This window comes from Megascapheus bottae, chromosome 23 (assembly GCF_031878675.1).
Source record: "Megascapheus bottae isolate mThoBot1 chromosome 23, mThoBot2.hap1, whole genome shotgun sequence".
Taxonomy (NCBI): Eukaryota; Metazoa; Chordata; class Mammalia; order Rodentia; family Geomyidae; genus Megascapheus; species Megascapheus bottae.
The window spans coordinates 9,809,558-9,835,072 of record NC_143531.1 but is presented as its reverse complement, the minus strand read 5'-3'; the positions used below and the strand labels follow the sequence as shown (position 1 = coordinate 9,835,072).

Sequence of the window (25,515 nt, the reverse complement as noted above, 5' to 3'; positions counted from 1 at the left end):
TACGAGCAAGAATATGAATTACAAAATTTATAAAACACTTAATTTCCAATAAAACACTAATTTACAATATGAATTTATAAAACATGATTTCTCAATATTTTAAAAGTATCATTCTTAGGTTTTGAAACTAAATTCTATTAAAATTGGAAATTAGATCAGGCATATATTTACCATTTGTTTGCAGGTCTAAAAAACAACCTTTAGGTGATTATAGATAGGTATGTACAGTATTTCCTGAGGATTTTGTTTCAAACTCTTTTGCTATACCCATAAACTTTTTTTTTAAAGGCACTTCTCTGCTAGGCATTAAACCCCGACCAGGAAACATTTTAAATCGCTGTACCATATGCGATTGAACCTAGTTACAGGCATAAAAGGCACTGGTGGACATAGGTAAGACCAAACAGCCCCTACTTCCTAGCTTTTGGGCAAGAAATGAAGCTTCTTGGTCAGCATGGAGGCAAAGCATGGCACCTGCTTCTTGCCGATGGCACTGAGGTCCTTGCAGAAATCCACTCGGCGCTGGGACACCTTCCTGTTCACCAGGGTGAGGAGCTCGGTGAACTCCAGGGAGGAGCCGTATCTCCCCAGCATCTCACACAAATCCTGGATGTACCAGGAGCCATTCACAGTTTCTCGGTGAGAGTAGTACCCTAGAAGAGGAGGAGGAGAGAGAGGCAAGCTAGCTTTCTTTCAGTTCCTATTGATGGAAGGACACCATTATAATGCATGTCTTTACAGAAGTGGAAATTCTCTAAGATCCCTGGGAGACAATTATGTTTCCATGAAGGAAATTATTATTTTGTTTTGCCAGTCCTGGGCTTGAGCTCAGGGCCTAAGCACTGTCCTTGGGTTTTCTCAAGGTTAAAACCCTACAACCTACCACTTGAACCACAGCACCATTTCCGGCTTTTTTTTTTCTATGTACACGAGGAATGGAACTCGGGTATTTGTGCATGCTAGGCAAGCATACTACCACTAGGCCACGCTCCCAGCCCCAATTTTCCTCTATCTGAGAATTCTGAAGATGGGAATTTTCAGTGATTTTAACACTTCTCAGCAAGGCTTCCCATGTCACCAGGAATTGAGAGTAGGGGTAGTATTTAAAATACCACTACTTAGTCAAAACAATTTGCACAGATTTATACCTATCTTAGGGCTTAAACTCAGGGCCTGGGCACTGTCCCTGAGCGTTAGTTATGTTCTACCACTTGAGCCACAACTCCACTTCTGGTTTTTTAAGTGTTAACTAGAGGTATGTCTCATACATAGGCTTTCCTGCTCAGGCTGGCTTTGAACCATGATCTTCAGATCTCAACCTCCTGGGTAGCTAGAATTGCAGGTGTGAGCCACTGGCACCTGGCTTCCCCTCCCTCCCATACTTTGATCTCTGTGCCATGTGATCAAAGAAAGCTCTTCTATATCTGACTTCATTGTGATAAGAGTGATTCAGTCTCAAAACACCTGGGGCCAACTCATGCGCACACGCATTCGGGGGCTTGACTGCAGGAAGCACTCACCTTCAGCAACAGAGTAGCACATGAGGAAGTCGGCCCCCGCTGGCAGCGTGTACACGGAGGCCGCATCCACCTCTGTCACATTGTTGTCTGGCTGGTCTGAGCCATGGTCTACCAGATCCAAAGGAATGACAGGTACATCGTGCTGGTTTCCCCGGCATGCCTACGAAAGGGGGGAAAGTGCTTTGCCTGCTGCTTTCTTCCCACTGCGTAATGAATGTGGAATTCAGCGTAACTCCTATCAGTAGGAGAGGAGGAGACTAAAAGGCTGCAGACATGCACACAGGGAGACCATGTGAAGGCCGAAGGGCAAGGCAGCCTGGGAAGCCATGGAGAGGACTCACAGGATGCAGACAGCAAAGTCCTGACTTACACTTGGCATTCTTTTCAGGCTACTTTTAACTTGGGTAGTAACTCATCTACTGCTGTGACCCATAGGACCAACCATTTTCTGATTACTTCCCAATTTATTTTTCAAGCCCAGGACACTTATCTTAGGTTCTAGAAATCTTCCTATGCACAGAACAGACACCCCATGCACTTGCTCAAACCAGAAATCTTACCTTTTCTTATAGCTGCCCCCCCATGCCCACACTTTACCAGTTTTAGGGTAGAATGTGCTACCATTTCATACCCTCCAGGCTACTCAAAGAAGTATATCATTGCAGCACTAAAAATCACTTTTGTTTAAAATCCCTGTGGAAGTGAGGAAAAGCAAAGGAAGGGGTGACATTGTCCAAAAAGAATTGTACCAATTTACTTGATTTATGGAATCATACTCCTCTGTGCAACTCCTTAATAATGAAAAATTAAGGAAAAACTACTGAGATGCCAAATATCAACAAGCATATCCCTAATATACTTAGAAGGATACTTTAGGCAATTGGGCAGGCCGCTGTCTAGGTTTTAGAGGCATGGGAGAGTGGCGGGGAAGGCCCAGGCCTACATTATTTCCAGACCTCAAGTGGACCTGACCAAGCTCAGCTAGACAGCAGCACCTGAGTTCGTTCTTGTCATTGCAAATGTCAATCCAGATGCTGCAGTTCTGAGTGGAGAGCAAGAATGATCACTCATAGCTGAAAATGCAACTCTGACTGGCCAGGGTTCACAAAGGGCTTTTCTAATTGCTGGAGAAAGTTATTGTGGAAATAGACTCTGGAGCTTTATTGTCACAAGTACCAAAACATGGGTTTTGATAATTATGATCAGTCTTACCTGAATGATAAATATCTTGGGTTTTCCAACCAAGCTCTGACATTTGTCTCCTTTGAACAAGCCAGTTAGCGTCTGAATCTCAATCTTGGCGTCATAAGCATAAACATGACTGCCTTCACCATGGCTCAGGAACACACACAAAAAGCAGTCGGCATCGGCGTGGCTTGAGGTTGATACTGGCAGACCCCCCGAATGTGCACAGAAATGAAAACAGATGCTTTTTATCTACAGAGAAATTCACTGTTACTCTTCAATAGATGCAAAACTCTGCAATGATTACAGCTTTTTAAAATCTTATACCAAACTCTCGGATCTTTAAAAACGTGAATCATTAAAGCTCAAAGTGCCACTTTTGAGCAAAGAGCCAAACAAGAACACAAGGCCCTGAGTTCAAGCCCCAATGCTAGAACATGCATAGACAAACACAAAAAAGATTCAAGTAAGCTAAACTAAAGTGTCCCTGAATGTCCTTGAAGCAGAATGGAAAGACCCAGATCCTGCTCCTCAACCACTCCCAACAAAGACTGTGCCTCTATGTCTGCATATCCAGAGGTTCAGAGTGCCAAGGAAAGACTTGGCTCCAAAGCTCTGAACAAAGTTCAAAGTAGTGATAGATAATAGTCCATTTACAACGAATGTGAAAACCCACAGCATACAGCATTGATAAAGTTAGCAGAATGCCTCCTACAAAATTATGTGGTAAAAATTAAAATACATGCAAATACACACATGAATACACAGTAATAGGTATGTATATGTATGTGTGTAACACACAAATCAATACTAATTTGAAGCCAGTGGAAACGGGGTGAGGGTAATAAGAGGGGTAAGAAAGGAATCCACTTAAAAATGAGCCTAACAAAAAGAAAAAAAAAAAACAAAAAAAACAAGCCTAACAAACAGAGCAACAACATACACCTATAGTCCCAGCACTCTGAAGGCAGAGGCAGGATATGAACTTAGCCAGACTTTACTATAGGCAAAACCAAATGTAGAGGGGCCGGGAGTTTGGCCTGGTGGTAGAGTGCTTGCCTAGCATGCACAAAGGCCTGGGTTCGATTCCTCGGTACCACATACATAGAAAAAAGCCAGAATGGTGCTGAGGCTCAAGTGGTAGAGCTCTAGCCTTGAGAAAGTCCAAGGACGATGCTCAGGCCCTGAGCTCAAGCCCAGGACTGGCAAAAAACAAAACAAATGTAGAGGTTATTTCACTACTAAAGTAGTAAAATAGACTAAAACTAGTGGCATGGTAAATACAAACTTCGGAGACATATACTTTGGGTAACAAATAGACAGGACCAGGACCTGCAAAATGGAGCTTAGACACGTTGGTTCTGCCATACAATGAACATTCTGTGCCTGTCTTTATGGATACTACAAAGTATTCAATCCCATCAGAGCAAGATGAACTATCTAATTGAAAAACTACTTACCCTCGTGAATTCTGAGCAGAAGTTCTTCTGCTTTAAGATCATTAAAGCATTTCACTTCAAATCCTAGATCTGACAACCTGGTGATGATACATTAAATTAAATACTACCTTATGACTTTTTCTAAGTTATAAGCCTTTCTTTTCTGGAAGCTACACACATTTATGTCATATAAGTCATGGAAGAATCATCTGCAGTAGAATTTAACCCTAATGAGAGCAACTTTAACGCACAATCTTGCATCCACTATGCAAATATATTAGTAACAATGCAAATCCTACTCCTGTTGAACAGACAGGGTAGGGAAGCTAGTTCAGGCAAGTTGTTCAGTGAGGCCACGTTTTGAGTTTTGAGTTTTGAGTTTTGAGCTTGTGGGGCTGGGCACTCACATTTCTACACCCCCTCAATGTATGCAGAGTTTTACAGTGTAGGTGTGTGGGGGCCCTTGATCTATCACCAGTAGTGCTGCCAAGTTTGGATCAGTTTGTGTGTCTGTCATCGTCCACGTGCAGAAGCAAGCACTACCTGCGAATGAGGTTGTCCCTGTCTGCACTGGTACCCCTCCGGTCTGGCAGAGTTAAGTGCCAGAAGAATCTCTCATGATTGAAGATCAGGGCAATTCCTCTCCTCTTATGGTTCATCTTGTATTTTTCTTCTGGATCAAACATTTCCCTAGGGAGCAAAGGTTTAAAAAACAATTGTTAAGTTACATTTAACGAGCCTCTCCAAACTCAAGGTCAATGTACGGCTGAGGTCTGTGGCTTTCTCCAGGTTGAAGCGGGCATGCAGGCTGGGCAGGGCAGGTAAGGGACCCAGTAAATATGGCATATCCCTCGCATGAGCCCATCACTGGGCTTTTTCCCCCTTCTCCTCGGGATCCAGTGGCCAAGATGGATAGCCAGGCATGGTGCAAGCCCCACAGCACTAGGCTGGGTTCTTCTAATTATTAAAACTTCATTCCAGGTCTAGATAACCAGGGGCAGCAACTAAGTGATCTAGAAATCAATTCCCCAAGTGCTGAAACTTGACAAACTGCTCTCTTTTCAAGTTCCCATTCTTTCTGGAGTTCTACATGTTCCAGAGCAGCAAAGGACCTTTATTAGACAGCAATACAATTTACCTTTTGTACAAGGCATCTGTTTCTGTCATGTTTTGCTCTTCACCTATTTAAAAAAAAAAAAAAAAGGTTAGTTGACTTTGTGACTTAAAAGCAGTAAAATTCAGGGGCCCGGAGTCTGGCCTAGTGCTAGAGTGCTTGCCTCACATGCACAAATACCCAGGTTTGATTTCTTGGTAACACATACTTAGAAAAAGCCAGAAGTGGTGCTGTGGCTCAAGTATTAGAGCTCTAGCCTTGAGAAAGCCCAAGGACAGTGATCAGGCCCTGAGTTCAAGCCCAAGACAGGCAAAAAAAAAAGTCAGCCAAGAGCTGCCTCCCCATTCCTTTCTCTGTAGGACCCTTGGAAATGGAAGCTGCTCAAGAACCAATGAGTGAAAGCTCAGTGCTTCCCACAAACACATGCTACATGGAAATGGAGAAAATACTCTACCAACACAGCCACTGCAAAACATGCCTGTCACTATGGAGTGGGGAGGAAACAAGTAATTGCTTTGCTATGCAGAAACTGAGTCACATCTCGGGGAATGGATCCAAGTTGTGGTTAACAGCTGGGGTTTACACACAAGAGAATTCTGGGTGAAGGAAAGGAAGAGCAAGTCTTGCAAAAGGCTCAGAATTTGGATTTCCTGACACAATGGAACCCCAGTGCCCTGTTAAGGCTTTGCTTGAGGCCTTCCCACCTTTTGCTTTGCAAATGAAAAGCAAGTTTTCGAGTAAACCAGTTAAAGCAGGCTCAGAACTGTTTTCTGCCCATGCCCTTGTTACCACAATCCCATTGTACCAATATTCTTCCCCTCCCCATGGTGGTTTGGTTTATTTAGGTGGGCCTGATAATTACCTAAGTGTATGCATGAAGTGGTTCTTGAGATGTGTTATAATTCAACCTCATGTCAACCCTCTTCTGGTTGGCTGGTTCTGGAGAGGGACTTAAATGTCAAAGCTTGGGCCACTGGCAAGGTGGTCACTGTTTCCAACCTACCAACCTTCTGGTAGCCATAGCCCTTGAAGAGCCTCAAGGCCTCTCTATTCCCCACAGGCAGGCCAGGCTTCACTCCCTGTCCCACCCCCCCACAGCCAACATGGGCTGCCACATTCAAGAACAGTTCAGATCTCCCTCCTTATCTGGTATCCAATTATAAAGACACTGGAGTAACCTCTTACTAAGCAAGAGAGCCGAGTCAGAAAGAAAAGCATCACCTCTGATTTCCTCCCCCACTACACTTCCCCCCCACCAGGCCCTCCAGGGAGGCTGGAAAGTGGGTCTAGTGCCAGGCCTGGCAGTTCACCTCCAGCATTGTGCACCCATTCACCACTCAAAGTGTCCTGAGAGATGCTGTGCCAAATACCCCATCACTAAGGAACTCTGGGACCCCGGGGCAAAGGCTGTGAAGGTGTACCCCTTCACTGGGTCTTCAAAGCTGTGTTGGAGGAAATCTGAAGGACTTTCTAGTTAAGGTGGTTTAAGATGGGAATTCAATTATCTTGAATTTTCTTTAGTCAAGAACTATGGATTTCATTTTAAATAGCTGCTCTAGAAAACTCTGGGTTTTTTAATTTTTAAAAAACTGCCACTGGAATTTTACCTCATGATTTTATTACATATACTTTTAAAATAAATCACATTTTTTTCTAAAAAATAATTGTCACTGGGGTGGGAATGTGGCTTGGTGGCAGAGCATTTGTCTAGCATGCATTCATTTCCTCAGTCCCACATAAATAGAAAGGGCTGAGAGTGGCAGTTGGGGCTCAAGCAAAAGAAGCTCAAAGACAGTGTCCAGGGGCTGAATTCAAGCCCCAGAACTGGAAAAAAAAATTACCACTAAGTAGATGAGGTTTCAATTCAACATGTCAGCTTTATGTTCTCAGCTTGCTCACTCAAGGTTTTGTCTACCACATGAGCTATACCTCCAGTCTAGGATTTTTGATGGTTAAGTGAAAATTAGGATGCCTGGACATTTCTGCCTGCACTGGACTCAAACTATGACCCTCTAGATCTGAGAGGTTCCTGAGTTGAGGCTTATAGGCATGAGTTCAGTTAAGGGTGTGTGTATATGTGGCTTGTGGCAGATAAGAGTTCCATAGACTTTCTTGCTTAGGCTGGTTCTGAATCATAATCCTCAGATCAGACTCCTAATAGCAAGGATTACAGGCATGAGCCACTGGAACCAAACTTCCTTTTGTTATGAATGCTGTAGACACAGAAAGTACTCTGGAAACCGTGGTTCTAATCCAGTCGGCTCCTCCCTATAATATAGAATTGCACCCTGCATCTGTAGCAGTAGTTTATGGCTGGGTGCAGAGGCCATGCCAGGGAACTAAATAGACACAGAAAGCCATGGAGACAGATCTCTGGGCCAAAGTTCCAATAGGTCTCTGGGTTTGATCAGTTTACCCAGTCTGCAGAAAAAGAATGCATCGCACTTACTGCCATGACCACCCTAAGGTGGTCAAAACCCCAAACCTAAAACTGTAAACAGCTTTGGGGATATGCAGAGATTAGTTTGGAGGGGAGCCAGTTCTCACTACCTAGGCCAGGCTGGCCTCAAACTTGACCCCCTCCCATCTCTACGACCTGAGCAGCTGGGGTGACAGGCATAGCCACAACACAGGGAAATAGAACTGTATTGAGGTTTACAAATTTCTTCTGTAATGTATCAAAACATGATTTTTTTTTAAAATCATGGCTTGGTCCCCCCCTCTTCCTTTGGTGATCGTCCTGAGGCTTGAACTTGGTAGGGCCCTCCCTTAGATCAGGGGTAGAACTTTTTTTTTTGGTGGTGGTTAACTTGAGGTAGTCTCTTGGACTTTTTTTTTTTTGTCCAGGTTGGCTTTGAACTATGATTCTCAAATCTCAGCCTGCTGAGTAGCTATGAGCACAGGATGGGCACCTTGGATTTTTTTTTTTTTTTTAAAGACATGGGATCACTGTTACTTAGGCTGGCCTGGAAATCAACATCTCCTAGTCATTACTCTCAGGGATTGGGAGTACAGACAGGAACCAGCACATCTGGCTTAAATCTGATTCTTGGTCTCCTACCTTTCTGTCTCACTGGATTACCAATTCTATCTTCTCGGTCTTTAATAAAAGTTTTTTGTTTAGGGGCTGGGAGTTTGGCCTAGTGGTAGAGTGCCTGCCTAGCATGCACGAAGACCCGGGTTCAATTCCTCAGTACCATATATATAGAAAAAAGCCAGAAGTGGTGCTGGGGCTCAAGTGGTAGAGCTCTAGCTTTGGGAAGTCCAAGGACAGTGCTCAGGCCCTGAGCTCAAGCCCAGGACTGGCAATCTCTCAGAAAATGCTACAGCTACCACTTTAGCTACTTTATTGCCCAGTGGCAGTTCCACCGCCCAGGGTGGCGATGGAGCCACCTGTGGATTACCAAGTCCCGGGGCAGCCCTGCCTCTTTCCCACACGGCCCACAGCCCCAGTCCCTGTCCGTTCAGCCTCTCTACAGAAGAAGCCCCTTCGAGCCTGGCACACGCGCCGGGGGAGGCCGCCTGCTGGCGCTGCGGAGGGAAGACCCCGGTCCTGGGGTCCGGCAAGCCCACTCCTCCCAGCCACCGCGCCTTTCCGAGGCGTCTGAAATGGAGGCCCCCGGCTGTGGGCTTGAAGCTGCTCAAGTATGCCCGGCGGGGGACGGGCTCCCTCCCGGCCCAGCAGAATGACGAGGCGGGCCCGGCCTCGGGCTCCCGCCGCCCGCGGGCCGCCCTCGCGCCCTCCGCCGCCGAGAACCACGGGCCGCCTTCACCCCGCACTCGCGGGGCCGAGCGCCCAGTCCCGAGCGGCCTTTAAAGTTTAAATGACTCGGCCGCGGGAGGACAAAGGCGGCGGGGGCCCCGCCCGGCCCGCCGCCGCCGCCGCCGCCGCCGCCGCCGCGGCGGCCCCGGGCTTCCGCCCCCCGCCCCGGGACGCTTCCGTCCAAGACCCGCAAACTTGTGGGGCGTCCTTGGAGCCGGGGACGCCCGCCCCGGAGCCCCTCTTCGCGCGCACTGTGTCCCCTGTAGACGGGAGCACGCGCCCCAACCTGCCCGCCCGGCGCCCTCTCCTACCTGTGGGGCGAGGGCCGGGTGACCCCGCGCCGGGCTGGGTCATGGAAATTGCCCCGCCGCCCCGGACGCCCGCAACGCTCGCCGAAGCCGCGGCAAACCAGGGTCCAGCACAGGCCCGGCTGCTTCCTCGACGGCCTTCCTCCCGCGAGGCCCCGCCCCGGCCACGCCCACTGGGTACGCCCATCTGCAGCCCGGCCACGCCCCACTGGACACGCCCATCTGCAGCCCCGCCCCGCGCCTCTCTCTGCCTGCCAGTGCCCGGTGCCTGGAGCCCTGTGGGAAGCCCCGGTTGCCACCCCGAGGACTCACGCAGGCTCTGGGTTCAGGCCTTGGGGACCGAGCGCGGGCATCTTCAGGGCACTGCCTGGAGGTCCCCGCAGCTCTGCCTCTATCTGGGAGTTGCTTTCCTGCTTTCTTCCCTACAGAGCCGGCTTCTAAACAGAGCTTGCAGTGACATTGAAAAAATAGATGTTTTTGTCTCTACCGAGGCCTTGGGCAGAAAGTCAATTCTTGGATTTTCAAATCTGGCTTGCCAAAGTATTGCTAATTGGGGAATATAGGGGAAAATCGACGAACTGGCTTTACTTTAGGCAGAGCCTGCGTTCTCTCTCACCTATTAACGCCCCGCATTTAATAATAATAAATGCTGCCATGGAATAGCTCAGTGTTGAGTGTAATTTTTAGCTTCTTTGGTTGGCTACCCTCACATTTGTTTCAATGGGCAATTCCTTCAGATTAGATGAAAAAGTCACCTTTTTTCCCTAATTCCTCTGGATCTTGTCACTGAAAAAGTAAATACCACCACCTGGTGTTGGTGGCGCATGCCTTATATCCTAGTTACTAAGGAGGCTGACATCTGGAGGATCCTCTATAGAAACCAGCTGGTGTGGTAAAGGCCCTGAGACTTTTATTTCCAAAATAACCAGCAAAAAGCTGGGCTGGAAGTACGGCAGAAATGGTAGAATGCCAGCTGCCCAAGCAAGTACACAGTTGAAATGATCAGGAAAAAATGAATATAAAAACAATCACAAACAAGTGCTGAGAGTTAGCAGCTCTTATTAGCCACTGTTACTTGCTCCTTGTGCAACCAGATCCTGGGTACTCAAAAACCTATGAAAGGGTTGTACTAGGATTTAATCCTGCAGCATGAAGAGTGGGACATGGAATGACCAGTGGTAGGTGAGGGGGAAATTGCTTTTCCTTTTTATGGTTGGTCCTGGGGCTTGAACTCAGGGCCTGGGCACTATATCTGAGCTTTTCTGCTCAAGGCTACACTCTACCACATTGAACTACAGATTCACTTTTGGTTTTCTGGTGGTTAATTGGAGATAAGGGTCTCATGGACTTTTGTGTCCAGGCTAGCTTTGAACCAAGATTCTCGGATCTCAGCACTTCAGAGTAGCTAGGATTACAGATGTGAGCCACCAGCATCTGCCTCAGAGAGTTGCTATTATAGACAAAAAGGACAAGCTCAGGAATAGTGCCACACACTGTCTGCCAGCCACATAGTCCTGCTGGTCTGTTCAGTATGGACCTCCTCTTCTGTTTGAAAGGTGCCATTTCTAATAACATTAAAATAAATACAAGGGATATTCAAGTATAAGGGAGATCAGGCTGTGTCCTGCTCTTACATCAGACTAAATACAATCTGCATTCTTCAGATTCTCATTGCCCTGACTGATTCTACTTTATGAAACAGCAGTTGGCTGTTTCTTGGTGTGTACGTGTTGGTAACTTGGCTTGAAACCAGAGCCTCTTGCTCAGCTATTCTACCATTTGAATCCTGCCTTCAGTCCAACATTTGGACTGTTAACTGGAGATGAGAGTCTTAAAAACTTTTCTGCTTGGGCTGGCCTCGAATCTTGACCCTCCAGATCTCAGCCTTCTCTGTAGCTAGGATCACAGGCTTGCAGTTTTCACTGTTTTGAGTGTGAATGCTTAGGCACAATGACTTGGCATTTTGCTTGTGCAAATGACCACAACCTATCTAGCAGGTGCAGATCACTGATAACTTGTTTCTGTAAAATCAAAGATTACCTATTAACTTATCAAACCAAGTCATTTGACCATATCAAATTCATATCAGGTCCGGGGACTTAGAACATACCAGATTCACTTAGCAGAATCATATAAAGACTAATGGAAAATGACTTACACTGAAAGCACTCACCTCCCCCCCAACACCCATAGCCATATCTTAGAACTGTCCTTTCTGCCCACTCTGCTGATTCATCTCCCCTCCCAGTCCCCCTGAGCAAATGCACCCAGCAGTCTAGAAAGAGAGACTGAGACCAAGGTCTGACACCTGGAGGATACAGCTGTTGTTGAAACTTTGAAACTCTTCAGTGAAAATAACCTTGCTCACCCACCCTGCTCCACCTGCACCTAGTTTATTTTTTCTACCTAATATTAAGAACCCCAGTTGTAAGGGGGTGCACCATTTCCCCTTCAGGAGGGCTGAAGGAGACTTGGCTGCCTTCCCCAGGCCTGTTGGGTTGTTTGCCCTTTCTGCTTTTTCTTTTCTTACATGCACAGATGCCAGGCTCCCAACTCTGACATCCACCTGTTTGAGGCAATTCACTGTCATCACCATCCACCCAAATCCAGTAGACCTGGAAGTGCCCGTATCCTCAGTCAGCTGAGACTGACCACCTCTGCATTTCCGCATCACTAGCCCTTGCAGCTGGGAGGGGTTCCTTACCTCAACACGTAGTCATCTGCAGGGCCTCTTGGCATCCTATCAGCAATCTGCTCTCGCCTACAAGGCTTCTGAACTCTACAGCCACTTTAATCCTTTCTTAGTCTAACCTGTGATTGAGATTTAATATTAGTAATTACAATTGGAATAGAAGAGCTCTACTGACCAAGCAAAATCAGCAGTGCTTGACAAATGAATGCCAACCAAATTGATGTAGCATGTGACCTTCATTCTGTCTGATTTTGAAATTGTGGAAAGACACAGCTCATCTGTTTTTTTTTTAAATGCCAGTTTTTTTGGGGGGGGGGCTTGAACTCAGGGCCTAGACACTGTCCCTGAGCGTTTTTGCTCAAAGTAAGAACTCCCACACTCCCCTTCTAAGTTTTTGATGGTTCAGAGTTCAGACTTTCCTGCCTCAATGGACTTTAAACTGTGATCTGCACTTTTTTCATTTCTGTTTTGCCAGTCCTGGGGCTTGAACTCAGGGCCTAGGCACTGTCCCTGAGCTTCTTTTGCTCAAGGCTAGCATTCTACCACTGGAGCCACAATGCTACTTCGGCCTTTCTCTGTTTATGAACCCAGGGCTTCTGCATGCTAGGCAAGCCCTTTACCGTGAAGCCACATTCCCAGCCCAGATGCCTAGATCTTAATATTCTGAGTAGCTAAGATTACAGGCACAAACCATCAGCATCTATTTTTGTGCTTGTGCTGGTGCCTGAACTCAAGGCCTATATCTCTTAGCCTTTGTGCACACAACCAGTGATCTACCACTTGAGCTATATCTCCAGTTCAAGTTTTTTGGTGGTTAATTGGTGATAAGAGTCACAGATTTAGCTGCCTTGCTTTGTACCAAGATCCTCAGATCTGCCTCCAGAGTAGCTAGGATTATAGGCATGAGCCATGGCACTAGTCTATTTTTGATAAGCTTGCTTACAATATTACTTGTGAGAAAAAAATAAAATCTACCTTGATATTTTGTCCTACATGTGTTCATGTTTTAAAAGAAGGGTTTTAATTCAAATGAAGCCATTTACTGTTCATTTCCTGATGTGCACAAACTATTTCAAAAGCCACATGGCCATGCAGTAGTTATCATTACTAGAAAAAGTCTATGCTTCCCTGAGCATGCGGTTGTCAGTTATCTAAAGTAGCAGCACAAACCATCTCCTTCCCCTTTAAGACTCCCAGCTGTCAGGTTTCCCCAGTCATTCTTTCCAATGCTAAAAGAAACCAGAGTATGTTAAAAATGCCCCTTCTGGATGGTCTGCCATCTGTGGTTTTGTTCATTTATTGGCTGCTCATTGCCCTATGTACAGGGCACTTCTGGAACAGCCTGGGGCTTGTTCTAACAACTTCGTTTGTAATTTGGACAGTCTATGGAGTACTCCCTTCCATGGCAGTTGCAAAGCACCATGGCAAGTGCTTGCCCTGTGGAAGGCATACATATGGTGGCTATTTGCTTTAGTGCTATTTGTTTTATTATCTCCTCACGGCAGCTTAGTGAAAGCAGCCCCACTTTCACTTTGGTTTCCTCATTACTAGTCTCTGGTCAGGTAGAAGGTGTTTATGTTTAGTAAATATTTAGCCACAGAGTGAATTTCAGCATTTCACCATTTGTACTCTGGACCCCATTCAGCCAAAGCGAGTTGTCTCACTACCCAGGCTTCCTGTTCTTATGTCTAACTTTCCAGGTCTTCTCCCGAGTCCTAAAAATTCTTTCTGGTTAAGAGGAAAAGACTCATTGGCTGACGTTCCATTAACCTGAAAGGAGGGGTGTGAATTACTTTGTTCTCTCAAGTAAAATATTTTATTACTTTATTTTGGATTTTTTGAGATGGGGTTTTGCTACAGTCCAGGCTACCCTCAAGGTCCTCCTTCCCCCTTCCACCTGAGCATAAACTACTAAAACAGTGCATTACCTTTGTAGTTTGGGAGACACGGTCTTATCATGTAGCTCAGGCTGGTCTTATGACCTTACTGCCCCAACCTTCTCAAGACTGAGATTATGTATTCTAATGTAACATTTTGTAACACATCCTGTTCCTCAGATAAAAAGGTCTGCAGCTCACTTGCAGGTTTAGGAGGCTGTGTTAAGGTGGCATTGATGCACAGGAGTGGGTTGCAGAGGAAGCTCCTCACTCCATGGAAACCATGAAGCAAAAGGACAGGTTAGGGTCTCCATATCTCCAAGATCATGCCATGACTTTCCCACTAGGCCCACGACCTCGTGGTTGTCTCCCAATTAACACAAGGGTCCAGGCCTGCCACATGTGAGCCACCTGAGGAAAGGGTAATCAAGATCCAAACCACAGCAGTACTCACTGCAGAATTACAGATGTTGGACTTATAAAGCATCCAAGGTGAGCAGGTGAGTGCTTGGGACTGGGAAACAGGCTGGTGGGGTCCTAAATTCTTGCTGGAGATATTGGTCAAGTAATAGAATTTAACCTGACCAGTTTCATATTCTGTTCTGTAAAATGTGGATGAAAGGTCCTTCAGTTTTTGAAACAATAAATTTCAAGCTCCTAGCAAATATCTGGCTTTTAGTACAATCACTAGTTTTAGCTAATGAAGACTACAAAAGACTACTTCTCAAATGGTCTCTGAAGGCTGGGAGCAGTGACTCACACCTGTAATCCTAGTTATTCAGGAGGCTGAGATGTGAGGATCACGGTTCAAAGCCAGTCCGGGCACTAAGGTCTATGAGACTCTTATCTCCAATTAATTAATCACCAGAAAACTGGAAGTGGCTCAAGGGGTAGGGTGGCAGCTTTTAGCTGAAGAGTTCAGGGACAGCGCCCAGGCCCAGAGTTCAAGTCCCACAACCAGAAAAAAAAAAAGGTCTCTGAGGCTCCAGTTCAGATAATACCTACCAAGAACCCACATTCTTGGATCCACCCAAGGCCACCTGGGAGCTCTGGGATGGTCCGGCAATGTCTGAACAAGCATTCTGTTGCTTGTATATTCGAAAACCATCTGCACTGGTGCGCTACCAAGTGTTTGCTCCTCTCTCCTATCCCTGCACTCCCTAAACAGAGTGGCTTAGTTCTTCCTGTACCTGCATAGTCACTAACATTCAAGATCTTGTTACTTATCTTGGAAATGAGAATAGCTGATAAAACTTAGTTCAGAAATGATTACCAAAGTTAATTTTGGCCAGTTTTCAGTGGTGACTCCGTTTTATAATGCCTTTTTCTTATTAGGAATTGTAAAGATATTAAATTTCTGTGATTCTGACGTTACATAAGACAATGTATGTTCTGGTTTGGATCTGTAACATTCTCCAGACTGATGCTCAAGTCATAGTGTGCCAGCTGGTGGTGCTACAGAGAGGTAACTGGACTAATCTCAACGAGTTAATCATTGACAAAGTCATAACTGAATAGCCTGGTAGTGGTAAAAACTACGGAGTGTGTGACTTCGTTACAGGAAAGATGCCTTATCTGGGTCTGCTGTTTCCTGTCGGCCATGAGTGAGTCCTGCCCCACCACTGACTCAGAATCAATGGATGGAACCAAGTGACTATAGACTGAAACTACTAACACATCAGCCAACTAAAACCCTTCCACTCTGCAGTGAAACAACATAGAACTATATGTAACTAACGCAGAGAAAATGTCAGCTCCTTTGAGGCCTAAGGTACATTCAAAATGTCATACTAAGTAAGTGATACCTCCTAAGTGAAGATTTTTCCTGTATTTTCAAATAAGGTAACACTGAACAGACACGATGAAGCTTTTATACTGGATCTCACTTGCTTTTGTTAGTATGGTTATGAAGACTGATTTCTATATGCTCCTCTACCTGTCTCTGAGCTTGGTAAAGAAGCAGGGAGGCGGCAATGCTGGAGACACCTGGGAGGCCTGGGGCGTCCTCATCACCACACTTTTTGCTTTGCGGTTTTGCACGTGGTTTTTTAAGGTCTATCAGGGATGACACCAGGAAGGTAAGGCAGCTTGTACTGACAGTGGAAACATCAGTTCTTTGGCAAAGGTTAAATTCTTCCATCCTCATGTGTCACAGCTGGCAGACCTTTCTCACAGATCAGTTTTTTCTTCATAGCGACACCTACATGCGGCACGCTGGCTGTCCAGGTATGGTTTACAGCCTAAATGGATAACACTGTCGAACAAGAGCTCCACCGTTGTCTCACATGCTGCGAAGGAAGAAGGAGGACTGTCACTACCGGTGACTCTGCACATCTCTCCTCGCCTACTTGCTACAGCCCCAGCTCACAGCCCCCTTGAAAGCCACTGGCGGCACACACGGCTGACTTCTACCTTAAGGTTCTTGTTCCTGCGACTTCTTTTTTATTTACACTTAACTGTTCAAACCAACTATATTTTGTTGTTATTTTGGTTCTAGATGAGTAAGTCTTTATTAAAACACAGATGAATTTACCAGTGAGAACTTGCCTTTTACCTGAGAAAGAAGGCATCTGGTCACTTTGTGGTAAGATGTTTTGGAGTTTTGGGGGGAATAGTGGTGCTGGGGGGCCTTGGCCTTGTGCATGCTAAGCACATGGCGTACAGTAAGTTATGCCCTCAACTCTGGGAAGATACTTTCTGGGCAGAAGAAAGCACACATAAAAACAGCACCTCCGAAGCTGGGTTCACACCTGGTACGCCAGTAACTCAGGAAGCTGAGATCTGAGGATCAAGGTTTGAAGCTAGCCAGGGAAGCAAAGTCCAGTGAGACTCTAAAATTCCTGATCAGCCATCCAAACGCTGGTCGTGGAGGTATGGCTCAAGTGGTAGAGGGTTAGACTTTAACAGAAAAAGGGGCAGCACGCTGGGGTCCTGAGTTCAAGCCCCAGTACCACAGAGCCTCCATGTTACTGTTGTCAATGGCTTCTAAAAAGTGATCAATAAGATGTTTCAAGGGAAGCCATTATTTTTTCCTCCTTGAGCAACATCTGGTAAGCAGTCACAGAAATCAAGTTTGATTTCTGGTAGTACTTTCAACTTCTTCACTTTCTTTTACTCTTGTGGTTCTGGGGATTGAATCCAGGGCCTCATGCAAGGCAGGCAGTTGATCACTTGAGCCACTCCACTAGCCTTTCTTCATTCTAGTTCTTTTTAAGATAGGGTCTCACTTTATGCCAATGCCAGTGTGAATGTGACGTTCTCGTTTGTGCCTCCTTGTATCGCTGGGAATGGTAGGTGTGAAGTGTTGGCTTGATCTTATACCTACTGTAGTTTGTCACAGCAGCCTAAATGGACAACTGGAGTCCAGGGTTTGAGTGTCAGGCTCTGAGTGGTTACATACAGATTCCAGGGCACGGGTAGATGTCTCAGACAACTCACCTCCCCATTTTCCTACCACTTTTTACATCTGTAACCACACAGATGTCTGGAGTATAAAAACAAACTCCTCACATCAGGAAACTGAAGCTGCATGTGTATAGATATCAGATGCGCAGTGGTTCTATGGCTAAATCCTACACTAAAACACAAAGCATTCCAAAAACCTTTTCAAAACACCTCCATCCCCAACCAAGCAGCTAATTGGTACCCTGCACATGTTGAGCCAGCCCTAGTGTTTTCTGCACGTCTCGGCAGATCTTGGCGAGGCAGTACTGGAACTCTTCGTCACAGTCGTTCTTGCTTTTGCCACAGGTCTCGTAGCACCGGTCGTGTTGGTTGCAGCACTTGGTCAGGGAGGGGATACCAATGTTGAGCTGCAGGAAGTAATTGGATGGATTACTGCCATGACGTGCAAAGACCCTCTGCTTAACTACCGTACCCAGACAGAAATGAATGGCAATGACTGATACAAAGCCAGTGCTTGCCCACAAATGCTTCATGTAATCCATCTTCCCCGTTACATCTCCATGCCCCAGCCACACCCTCCCCCGCCCTGCCTCACACTCCCTGTTTTGTAATATTAGTGTAGTCAAACACGTGCCAGTAATAAACATACTTCCAGCTGTCCAAACCTCAAGGTACACTTTTAAAACAAGGCACAAAGCTAAGTAATTAAAAATTGCCTCAGGCTAGGCAAATATGATTTTATATTTTAGTATTTCTTGATTTTTTTTAATATTTTGTACTCTTTCCTCCAAGTAAAATGTACTTTCTGTGAAGTATACAGGAAATATAAATCACAATTCACTCAGGTTTTTGAAACTTTAAGTACATATCCATATCTCAAATTCTGTATTACCTACAACTTACCTCTATTTTAAATAACTCACAAGCCCATGTATAGAAATCATTCTCATCAACATTTCCCCCCACAATTACTGGCTTAGGTTTCATTCCCAACAACAATCACCCTTCCACCTCACCTAGCCTTGTTTCAATATAGAAATCTGCATTATTTACCCTGTCCCCTTTCTAAGGAGTATTATTTTGCATCTCAAACTTCTAAGGTGTATTGAATGTTAGGAACTATAACTTAATTGGTATTGACACCAACAAAATAAAAAAGAGACAAAACAGTTTTGCTAGAAATTAAATAACTACAAGGAAAATGACTTGTGAATTTGGTAATACATTAAGTCTTATATTATTAAACGTATTACATAACCTATCAGTCATAAAGCTTATCAAATAAAAATCAATATTTACATGAACACCAAATAATGGAGAACCACATCCATTTGGAGGGGAGGGTTTATATCCATAGCGCGGAAAAGGCTTCGATCCTATAAAACACAAACAAGTTCTATAAAACATAAATATAGAATTCTCAAAGAACAGAAATAAAATGCATGTTTGGAAAAGTCCACAGGTACTAGGCTATCACTAGAAATATTTAGTTGGATGCTGACATAAAAATGTTTTGTCTTCATTCTGATGAACATTAAGAACGCTGAAGTTGTCGCATTGTGTTTCCTTCTCCCATGAAGAATATGGCTCCGTTACAAATGTGCACTTTTACACACATGCATAGTATGTGTGTAAAATAATTTTGTGTGTTTATAACATACAGAAGCTTGTCCTGGACCACTGTTGATGTCACAGGTATATGGCAGATTGAGGCCACATGTAGGAGTGATGAATTCAGGCTGTTGTCCTGTACATTCCAACTCTTGAAGATTGTAAGTTAAAATCTCTAAGGCATGAACTGCATCTTCCCAACCAGTAGCAAATGGTACACTGTACACAAATCTCTAAGCTAAGGAAGACGGGAGTCAATCAGGGATAATTTCATAATGTTAGTTCCACTGGAATGATATACAGGACTGCATATTCTGCCTCTAAACCAGGCAACTTTTCACAAACAGATAATGGAAAGGGGGGGGGGGGCGCTTATTATTTGGCACACAGAAAGAAAGGGGCATACTAACCACCTGAACAATCATGAAGTAACCCCGTGGCTAGTGATGTGATCTTACCTGAATCAAGGTTTGTGTAGTTTGTATGTTCCATGAAAACATGAGAAACTACACATTGTATTTACGGCTCTCTTTGTCCTGCCACATTAGAGACATCTACCCAGAAGAAGGCAGATGTCTTAGTCCATTTACTTTTTCGAGGTGCTTGAGATCGAACCCAGGTCCATGCACATGCTAGGCAAGTGCTCTAAGCACTAGGCTACACCCCCATCCATTCCTTATTCTGTTCCTAACATCACCACTCCTCAATACTTCATGGTATTGTAGTTTCACATACCCTATGGAAGTAGTGTGTGTGTGTGTGTGTGTGTGTGTGTGTGTGTGTGTGTGTGTGTGTGTGTGTGTGTGTGTGTGTGTGTGTGTGTGTGTGTGTGTGTAAAAGAGGTTTATTTTGGTTCATTATTCCTTTTTTGGACCTGGAGTTTGAATTCAGGGCTTTGCACCAGATGTTCTATCACTTGAGCCCATTTTTGCTTTATTTTTTAAATAGGTGGGCTGCATTTTTTTTTCTTGTGTAAACTGGGCCACAATCATCCTTTCTTATCTGCATTTCCTACATAGCTGAAAGGCATGTCCCACAATTAGCTTACTGATCAAAATGGGGCTTTGCTTTTTGTCTGACTGGCCTCCAAGCATAACCCTCCACATTTCTGCCTCCTGAGCAGTTTAGATCACAGGGGAGTGCCACAAAGGCCAGGAAGTTCACAGCCCTGATCCAAGACCCAGGGGCCACATCTGGTGGCAGCAGCATCCTGAGGCCTTGCAGAGCCTCACCTGGTGAGAGACAGAGTGAGTGGGAGAGACTGAACCAAACTTTTTTGGAGGGAGGTGGGGAGGGAAGATGGTTCTAGGGGTTGAACTGGGTTTCATGTTTGCTGGCAGGATCTTTAGACACTTTAGCCAGTGACTTTTATTTCGTCTTTTCTTTTTTCTTTCTTTTTTTTGGGGGGGCCAGTCCTGGGCCTTGAACTCAGGGCCTGAGCACTGTCCTTGGGCTTTCTCGGGGCTAGAGCTCTACCACTTGAGCCACAGCACCATTTCTAGCTTTTTCTATGTATGTAATAAGGAGGGATCGAACTCAGGTATTCGTGCATGCTAGGCAAGCACTCTACCACTAGGCCAAACTCCCAGCCCTAAGCCAGTGACTTTTATAGAAGATTAACTCTCAAGAATTCTGCCCCCACCCTTTCATCCATTAATTGCAGAAGCAGATCCACCCACGAGGACAGATCCCTAATCATCTTTTAAAAGTCTCACTCCTAATACACCATCTATTAATGGGGCTTACATTTTAACATAAGATTTGGAGGGGGATACATCATGCTAAAACACATCACAGGGAGAGGATAATTCAGAATTATATTCTTGGGGAACCCACTCTAGTTTCCTTGTAGAAAGCTGGGGTTTTAACTATCTGGGTTTTTTTTGGGGGGCTGAGTATGAGCCCTGAGTTCAAGCCCCAGGACTGGCAAAAAAAAAACAAAAGATTTGGGGTTTTAACTATTTATATGCATTAAACAATACATCAAACTGTTTACTCTCAAAAAAGTGCAATGCACTGGTATGTTCAGAAAATGCTTTCTGCAAACAAGAAAAATGAGGGTATTTACTCTATACATTTCTCAGGTTCACAGCTGGACTTAATGCTTTGTATTTAGAAGTTTATCACCTGAAGCATCTGGAAATTAAAGAGAGATGTATGGTCGAACAGCATCGCTTGTCTTGCATGGTCCCAATTTTTTTCCCCTTCCTGCACATCTGCCAACCTACAGACTTCTGGCACCTCTGCTTCCTCTGTGGCCATCAGATAACTGCTTCAGATGACATCAGACAACTAATAATGGGCCCAGAGTTTAAAGACAGAGGGGGGTTTCAATACCCTCTTCTTTTCAGGTGTCTACTTTTTTCTTTGTTGCCAGAGAGCCATTTCCCTCAGTGTTAATAAAACTGCCATACTTCTGTCTTTCCTTCAAAAATTGATCTAAATTCAAACACTTCTCATATCTTCTGTTGCTACCGACTTAACCACTAAAATCTTTTACCTGGACTTTTGTCCCCTGCCTCCATTCTCCTCCCTAACTATCTTTACCCTGTGCAGCGTAACACCTACAAGGATCATTGTTAAAGTATAGGTCACTGAGTGAATTTATAACGTGTTTCTAATTCTACATTAGGAGTCTATCTGTTTTCAAGAAAAATTGAAAAGTTTTCTTTGTCAAATATTCTCTGATGTCATGGAGGGAAAAGATCAAGAATAACTGGAAAATGTCACATGTAATTCCTTAAATAATTTAACCAAGGCCTTTTTCTCACAGAACAGAGGATGGCCAAAAGCAAGGAAGCAGGGCGCCATAATGCCAGCCCCTTGGGTAAAACAAGGATTGCTAAACACAACACAGAACATCTTATCCAAATTCCTAGCTCTGGGTTTTGTCTGATTCTGTTTGCTTCTGCTTTGGTCACTTGCATGTTGAAGGAGAGGCTGCACCATTGTTCCAGAAAGACTCCTCAAGGGATGGTAATTAAAAGAGATTTTCTTTGTTGTTGTTGTTTGGTTTTTGTTTCTCTATTTTGCTTAGTTGGAATTAACAGGATGACTCTGAACTCCATGTCCACTGCAAACATGATGCTTAAGCCCTGGGTGCCAGATCAACCAATGAAAAGAGCAAGGGTGGAGCATATACAAGCCATCAAGCAACGAGTGCAAAGCTCAAGGGGGTGCTGTGGGAGAAACTCTGCATGATAATAATGGCCCTCCCACGGGACTTCATTGGGCTCCTCTTTGAGGCCCCTTTGGATTCAGAATCCCCCTACTTTTCTTGCACTGTCAAATAAACTTCCTGTTTATTTATTTGGCCTGTCCTGGGCATTGTCCTTGGGCTTTCTCAAGGCTAGCACTCTACTACCTGAGCCACGGCACCATTTCCAGCTTTTTCTGGAATTGAACCTAGAGCTTCATGCATGCTAGGCAAGCACTTTACCACTAGGCAACACTCCTGGCCCCATTTATTTTTTTTTTAAGAAAGAAAACACAGTATTTAAGTCACACACCAAAGGATTTTCATTGAATCATAGTATTTCTGAAATTCATATTTTTCTGGTTTTCACACTGGAGACCTTGCTCTAAACTTGAAGCGATTTAAATGATTTAAATTGTTGGTAGATGATGCAAGCAGATGAAGTAAAAGGAAAAGTTAGGACAGTCATTTAATAAGAATAGTATGTGCTCAGCTTCAGAGACTTATAATGTAAATAAATGTTACAGGCCTTGACTCATAGCTAAGTTTATAAAGACCATTTTGTCCAAGTGTTCCCTGTCTCTGTAAATAGCAGCTGCAGCCTCCCTTTGGCTCATGCCACGACCTCTATAGTCAACCTTGTCAGCTCTTTCTGGGGTCCTAGGTACTGCCCTTCCTCCTGCCTGAAACACAGTCCTCTTCTTTCCACACCCTCCCCCCACCCCAGCCCACCGCGATTATCAATGTCACCATTCCCAGTTTCAGACTCTTCTCAAATACTCTCTTGTCAGGGGGGACTTTCCTGAACATTTTCCCTACCAGCAGTTGTTTTCTGAGCAATTCTTACTCTCATTCTAGGAAGCTGCGTATGTAGCTGGTGCATTTCAGCTGCTTACTGCTCTGCTCATGGATTCTCCCCAACAAGAACATCAGCTCCACCTGAGGGATTTTGTCTTCTGTTCACTGATGAGTCTCCCAATTAGTAGAGCAATAGCAGACCCCTGGATGGAATGCTAATGTTTGCATAATGCTAAGTAAAGCACTCTTAACTCCAGAAAGACTAACATCTGCAATAGTGGACCCCTGGATGGAACCCTAATATTTGCATAATGCTAAGTAAAACACTCTTTTACCTCCAGAAAGACTCCCATCTAAGTCTTAAATTATTCATTTACTTCTTACAAGCTCCATTAGAACAAAACCATCTTTTCTCATGCACAATGGTGGAAACATAAACTATGACTTAGTGCCTGGTTCAACATTTGCAGACATCCTAGATACAACTCATGTGTTTACTGACAGAAAATGAGCACTATAAGCAACAGGTGGCACCACAGGTTGACATGGAAGGAGCACCTTGTAAGTTCACGCAGACAAGGAGGTCTTCCCACACAGACATGGTGTTCCCAATTATTTTCAGCTGCTGGCATCAACTGACTAGCCAGATCTTGGCTAATCTCACTGGAAACATGGCTTCCCAAGTGCCAACTTAACATTGTGAGTTTCCAAACAGAAGCCCAAGTTCATTTCTGAACTCTTAAAACGTTTAAGCATTCAAAAACTTCAACTGCTTAACAATCTCCAAACTCTGCCTTGACCACCATACTTTCTCAAAACAGAAATGCAGACTCAAAAGTTTTAAAACATGAAAGCATTAAGTAAATAATTATATACATATTAATATTTATACATAAATTGTATAATATATATGTAGCATTGACCAAAAATGAGGAACAAAAACGCGGATATCCAAGGCAATAAACGGTCAAGCTTTGCTGGACTATTTTCTCGAAGCTAATGGAACTCTCATTAATGTGTTACACTCCTGTGGAGAACATCAGGAATTTGCACAAAGGTCTCAACTGATTTTTTCCGCAGCTTTGCAGGAAAATAATAATAATAATAAAGCATTTAATGCCCATCCTCCGGGAAGTTAATAGAAAGACGTCTGACTTTAAAAAGTTCTCCATTTAGCAGGACAAAAGGTGAACAAATGAAGCAGCGCTACTCGGGAGACATTAAACTGATAAATGCTACAACTCGTGGGTGGGGACAGGAGCGTAAGCGGGGAAAGTGGGTGACACTGTCCACAAAGAAATGTACTCTTTATCTCATTGATGTAACAGTTAACTCCTGTGCACATGAAAAAGGAAAAAAAAAAAAAAAACCACCACCACCCCCCAAAATTCCTCCATTAGCATGGACAGGTGTCTCTGACCTCAGATGCCAGCGCAAAAAATAGAAATAAAAGTTCTTAGGCAACTGATAATATACATATATATTTATATATTTAGTATATATATATTAAAAAATTGAAATAAAGCGGCCGGCAGGCAACGGAGGGAGAGGGCGGGCGGCGCGCTCGGGAGACCCCGAGGACGGGCGGCTCCGCAGCGGGTCCTTTTGCTTTGATGTGTGTCCCCGGGCCAGGCCGAGGGCGCCGTCCAGGCCCGCCCGCCCCAGCCGCCCCCCTCCCCGCCCCCCGTCCTCACCGTCGCTGCACTTGTACTGGCACAGCCCGTCCTCGCCCCCCAGCAGGTCCAGGGCGGCGTTCAGGTAGGTGTCGATCCGGTGGATGCCGTTGCGGATGGTCTTCAGCGTGGCCCGCCAGTCGGGGCTCTGCTCGGGCTCCGGCTCCTGACCCCCGACAGCCGCCGTCAGGACCAGCAGGAGAACCAGTGCGGGCCGCGGCCACCGGGCCATCCGCGCTGCCGGGGCCCGCCGCGGTCGGCTCGCCCTAGGCAGCGGCGTGGGCCCCGGGCTCCACCACTGCGGGCTCCATGCCCGCACCTGCTTCCGGGCGAGCTTGGCGGCCTTCACCGACTGGCGGGAAGGAGACGGCGCCGGCGCGGAGGTGAGTGACGCCACGGGCGTGCTCACCTGAGCCGAGGACTGCGCATGCGCATCCGAGCGGGGCGAGGGCGCGCGAGAGCCGAAACGGGGCGGAGCTAGCGAGGAGAGACGGGACGGTGACGGAACGCATGCGCGGGGAGCGCGCTCGGAGCGCGCCGGGTCCTGCTTAGCCCATGGTCCCGCACAGGTTCGCGCCCGAAGCTCGGGCTCCAAAAAGAGCCACAGTAGCAGCACCGGGAAAATAACCGAGCCCCAGCCGGAAGCAGGTGGCTCAGGCCTGTAATCCTAGCTGCTCAGGATCCTGAGATCTGAGGATCGCGGTTCAAGGCCAGCCCGGGCTGGCCAGTTAACTACCAAAATGCTGGAAGTGGAAGAGTGCTAGCCTGGAGGCAAAAGGTCGGGAAAGGCGCTCAAACTCTTCAGCATGAAAAAAGAATCACTTTCCCCCCCCAGGAATTGTACATGGACCATAAATACCCATTGCAGTACTTTTTTTTTAATCTAGGGATGTGTTTATGCATATATATAATAAAAAAGCATTTAATGCCAATA

The 25,515-nt window shown here is 45.3% G+C and overlaps 1 protein-coding gene across 3 annotated transcripts; it reads right to left on the bottom strand.

The window, feature by feature from the left end:
• Positions 1-3: 3 nt before the first annotated feature.
• On the bottom strand, positions 4-24,992 carry LOC150047294 (caspase-6). Of its 3 annotated transcripts, XM_090356695.1 has the most exons (9): positions 24,603-24,992; positions 18,603-18,679; positions 17,545-17,710; positions 5,283-5,325; positions 4,688-4,834; positions 4,166-4,242; positions 2,733-2,908; positions 1,521-1,680; positions 4-653 (listed from the first exon to the last, which is right to left on the bottom strand). In XM_090356695.1, exons 1-9 carry the CDS (start codon positions 24,811-24,813, stop codon positions 418-420), a joined length of 1,293 nt encoding a protein of 430 aa, XP_090212821.1. In that variant the 5' UTR covers positions 24,814-24,992; the 3' UTR covers positions 4-417. The 3 variants fall into 3 exon arrangements, with proteins under 3 accessions (XP_090212821.1, XP_090212819.1, XP_090212820.1); XM_090356693.1 differs by lacking the exons at positions 17,545-17,710; positions 18,603-18,679; positions 24,603-24,992 and adding an exon at positions 12,034-12,285; XM_090356694.1 differs by lacking the exons at positions 4-653; positions 1,521-1,680; positions 2,733-2,908; ... (1 more) ...; positions 4,688-4,834; positions 5,283-5,325 and adding an exon at positions 13,829-16,186.
• Between the last annotated feature and the right edge of the window lie 523 nt (positions 24,993-25,515).

Coding starts and splice junctions, on each gene's coding strand:
- LOC150047294 (XM_090356695.1), bottom strand. CDS start 24,813: ATGGCCCGGTGGCCGCGGCCCGCACTGGTTCTCCTGCTGGTCCTGACG. Junction 18,680..24,602: donor CCAGTACAAGTGCAGCGACG/GTGAGGACGGGG, acceptor TGTGTTTTATAG/GATCGAAGCCTTTTCCGCGC. Junction 654..1,520: donor GTGCTACTCTGTTGCTGAAG/GTGAGTGCTTCC, acceptor CTCCTCTTCTAG/GGTACTACTCTCACCGAGAA.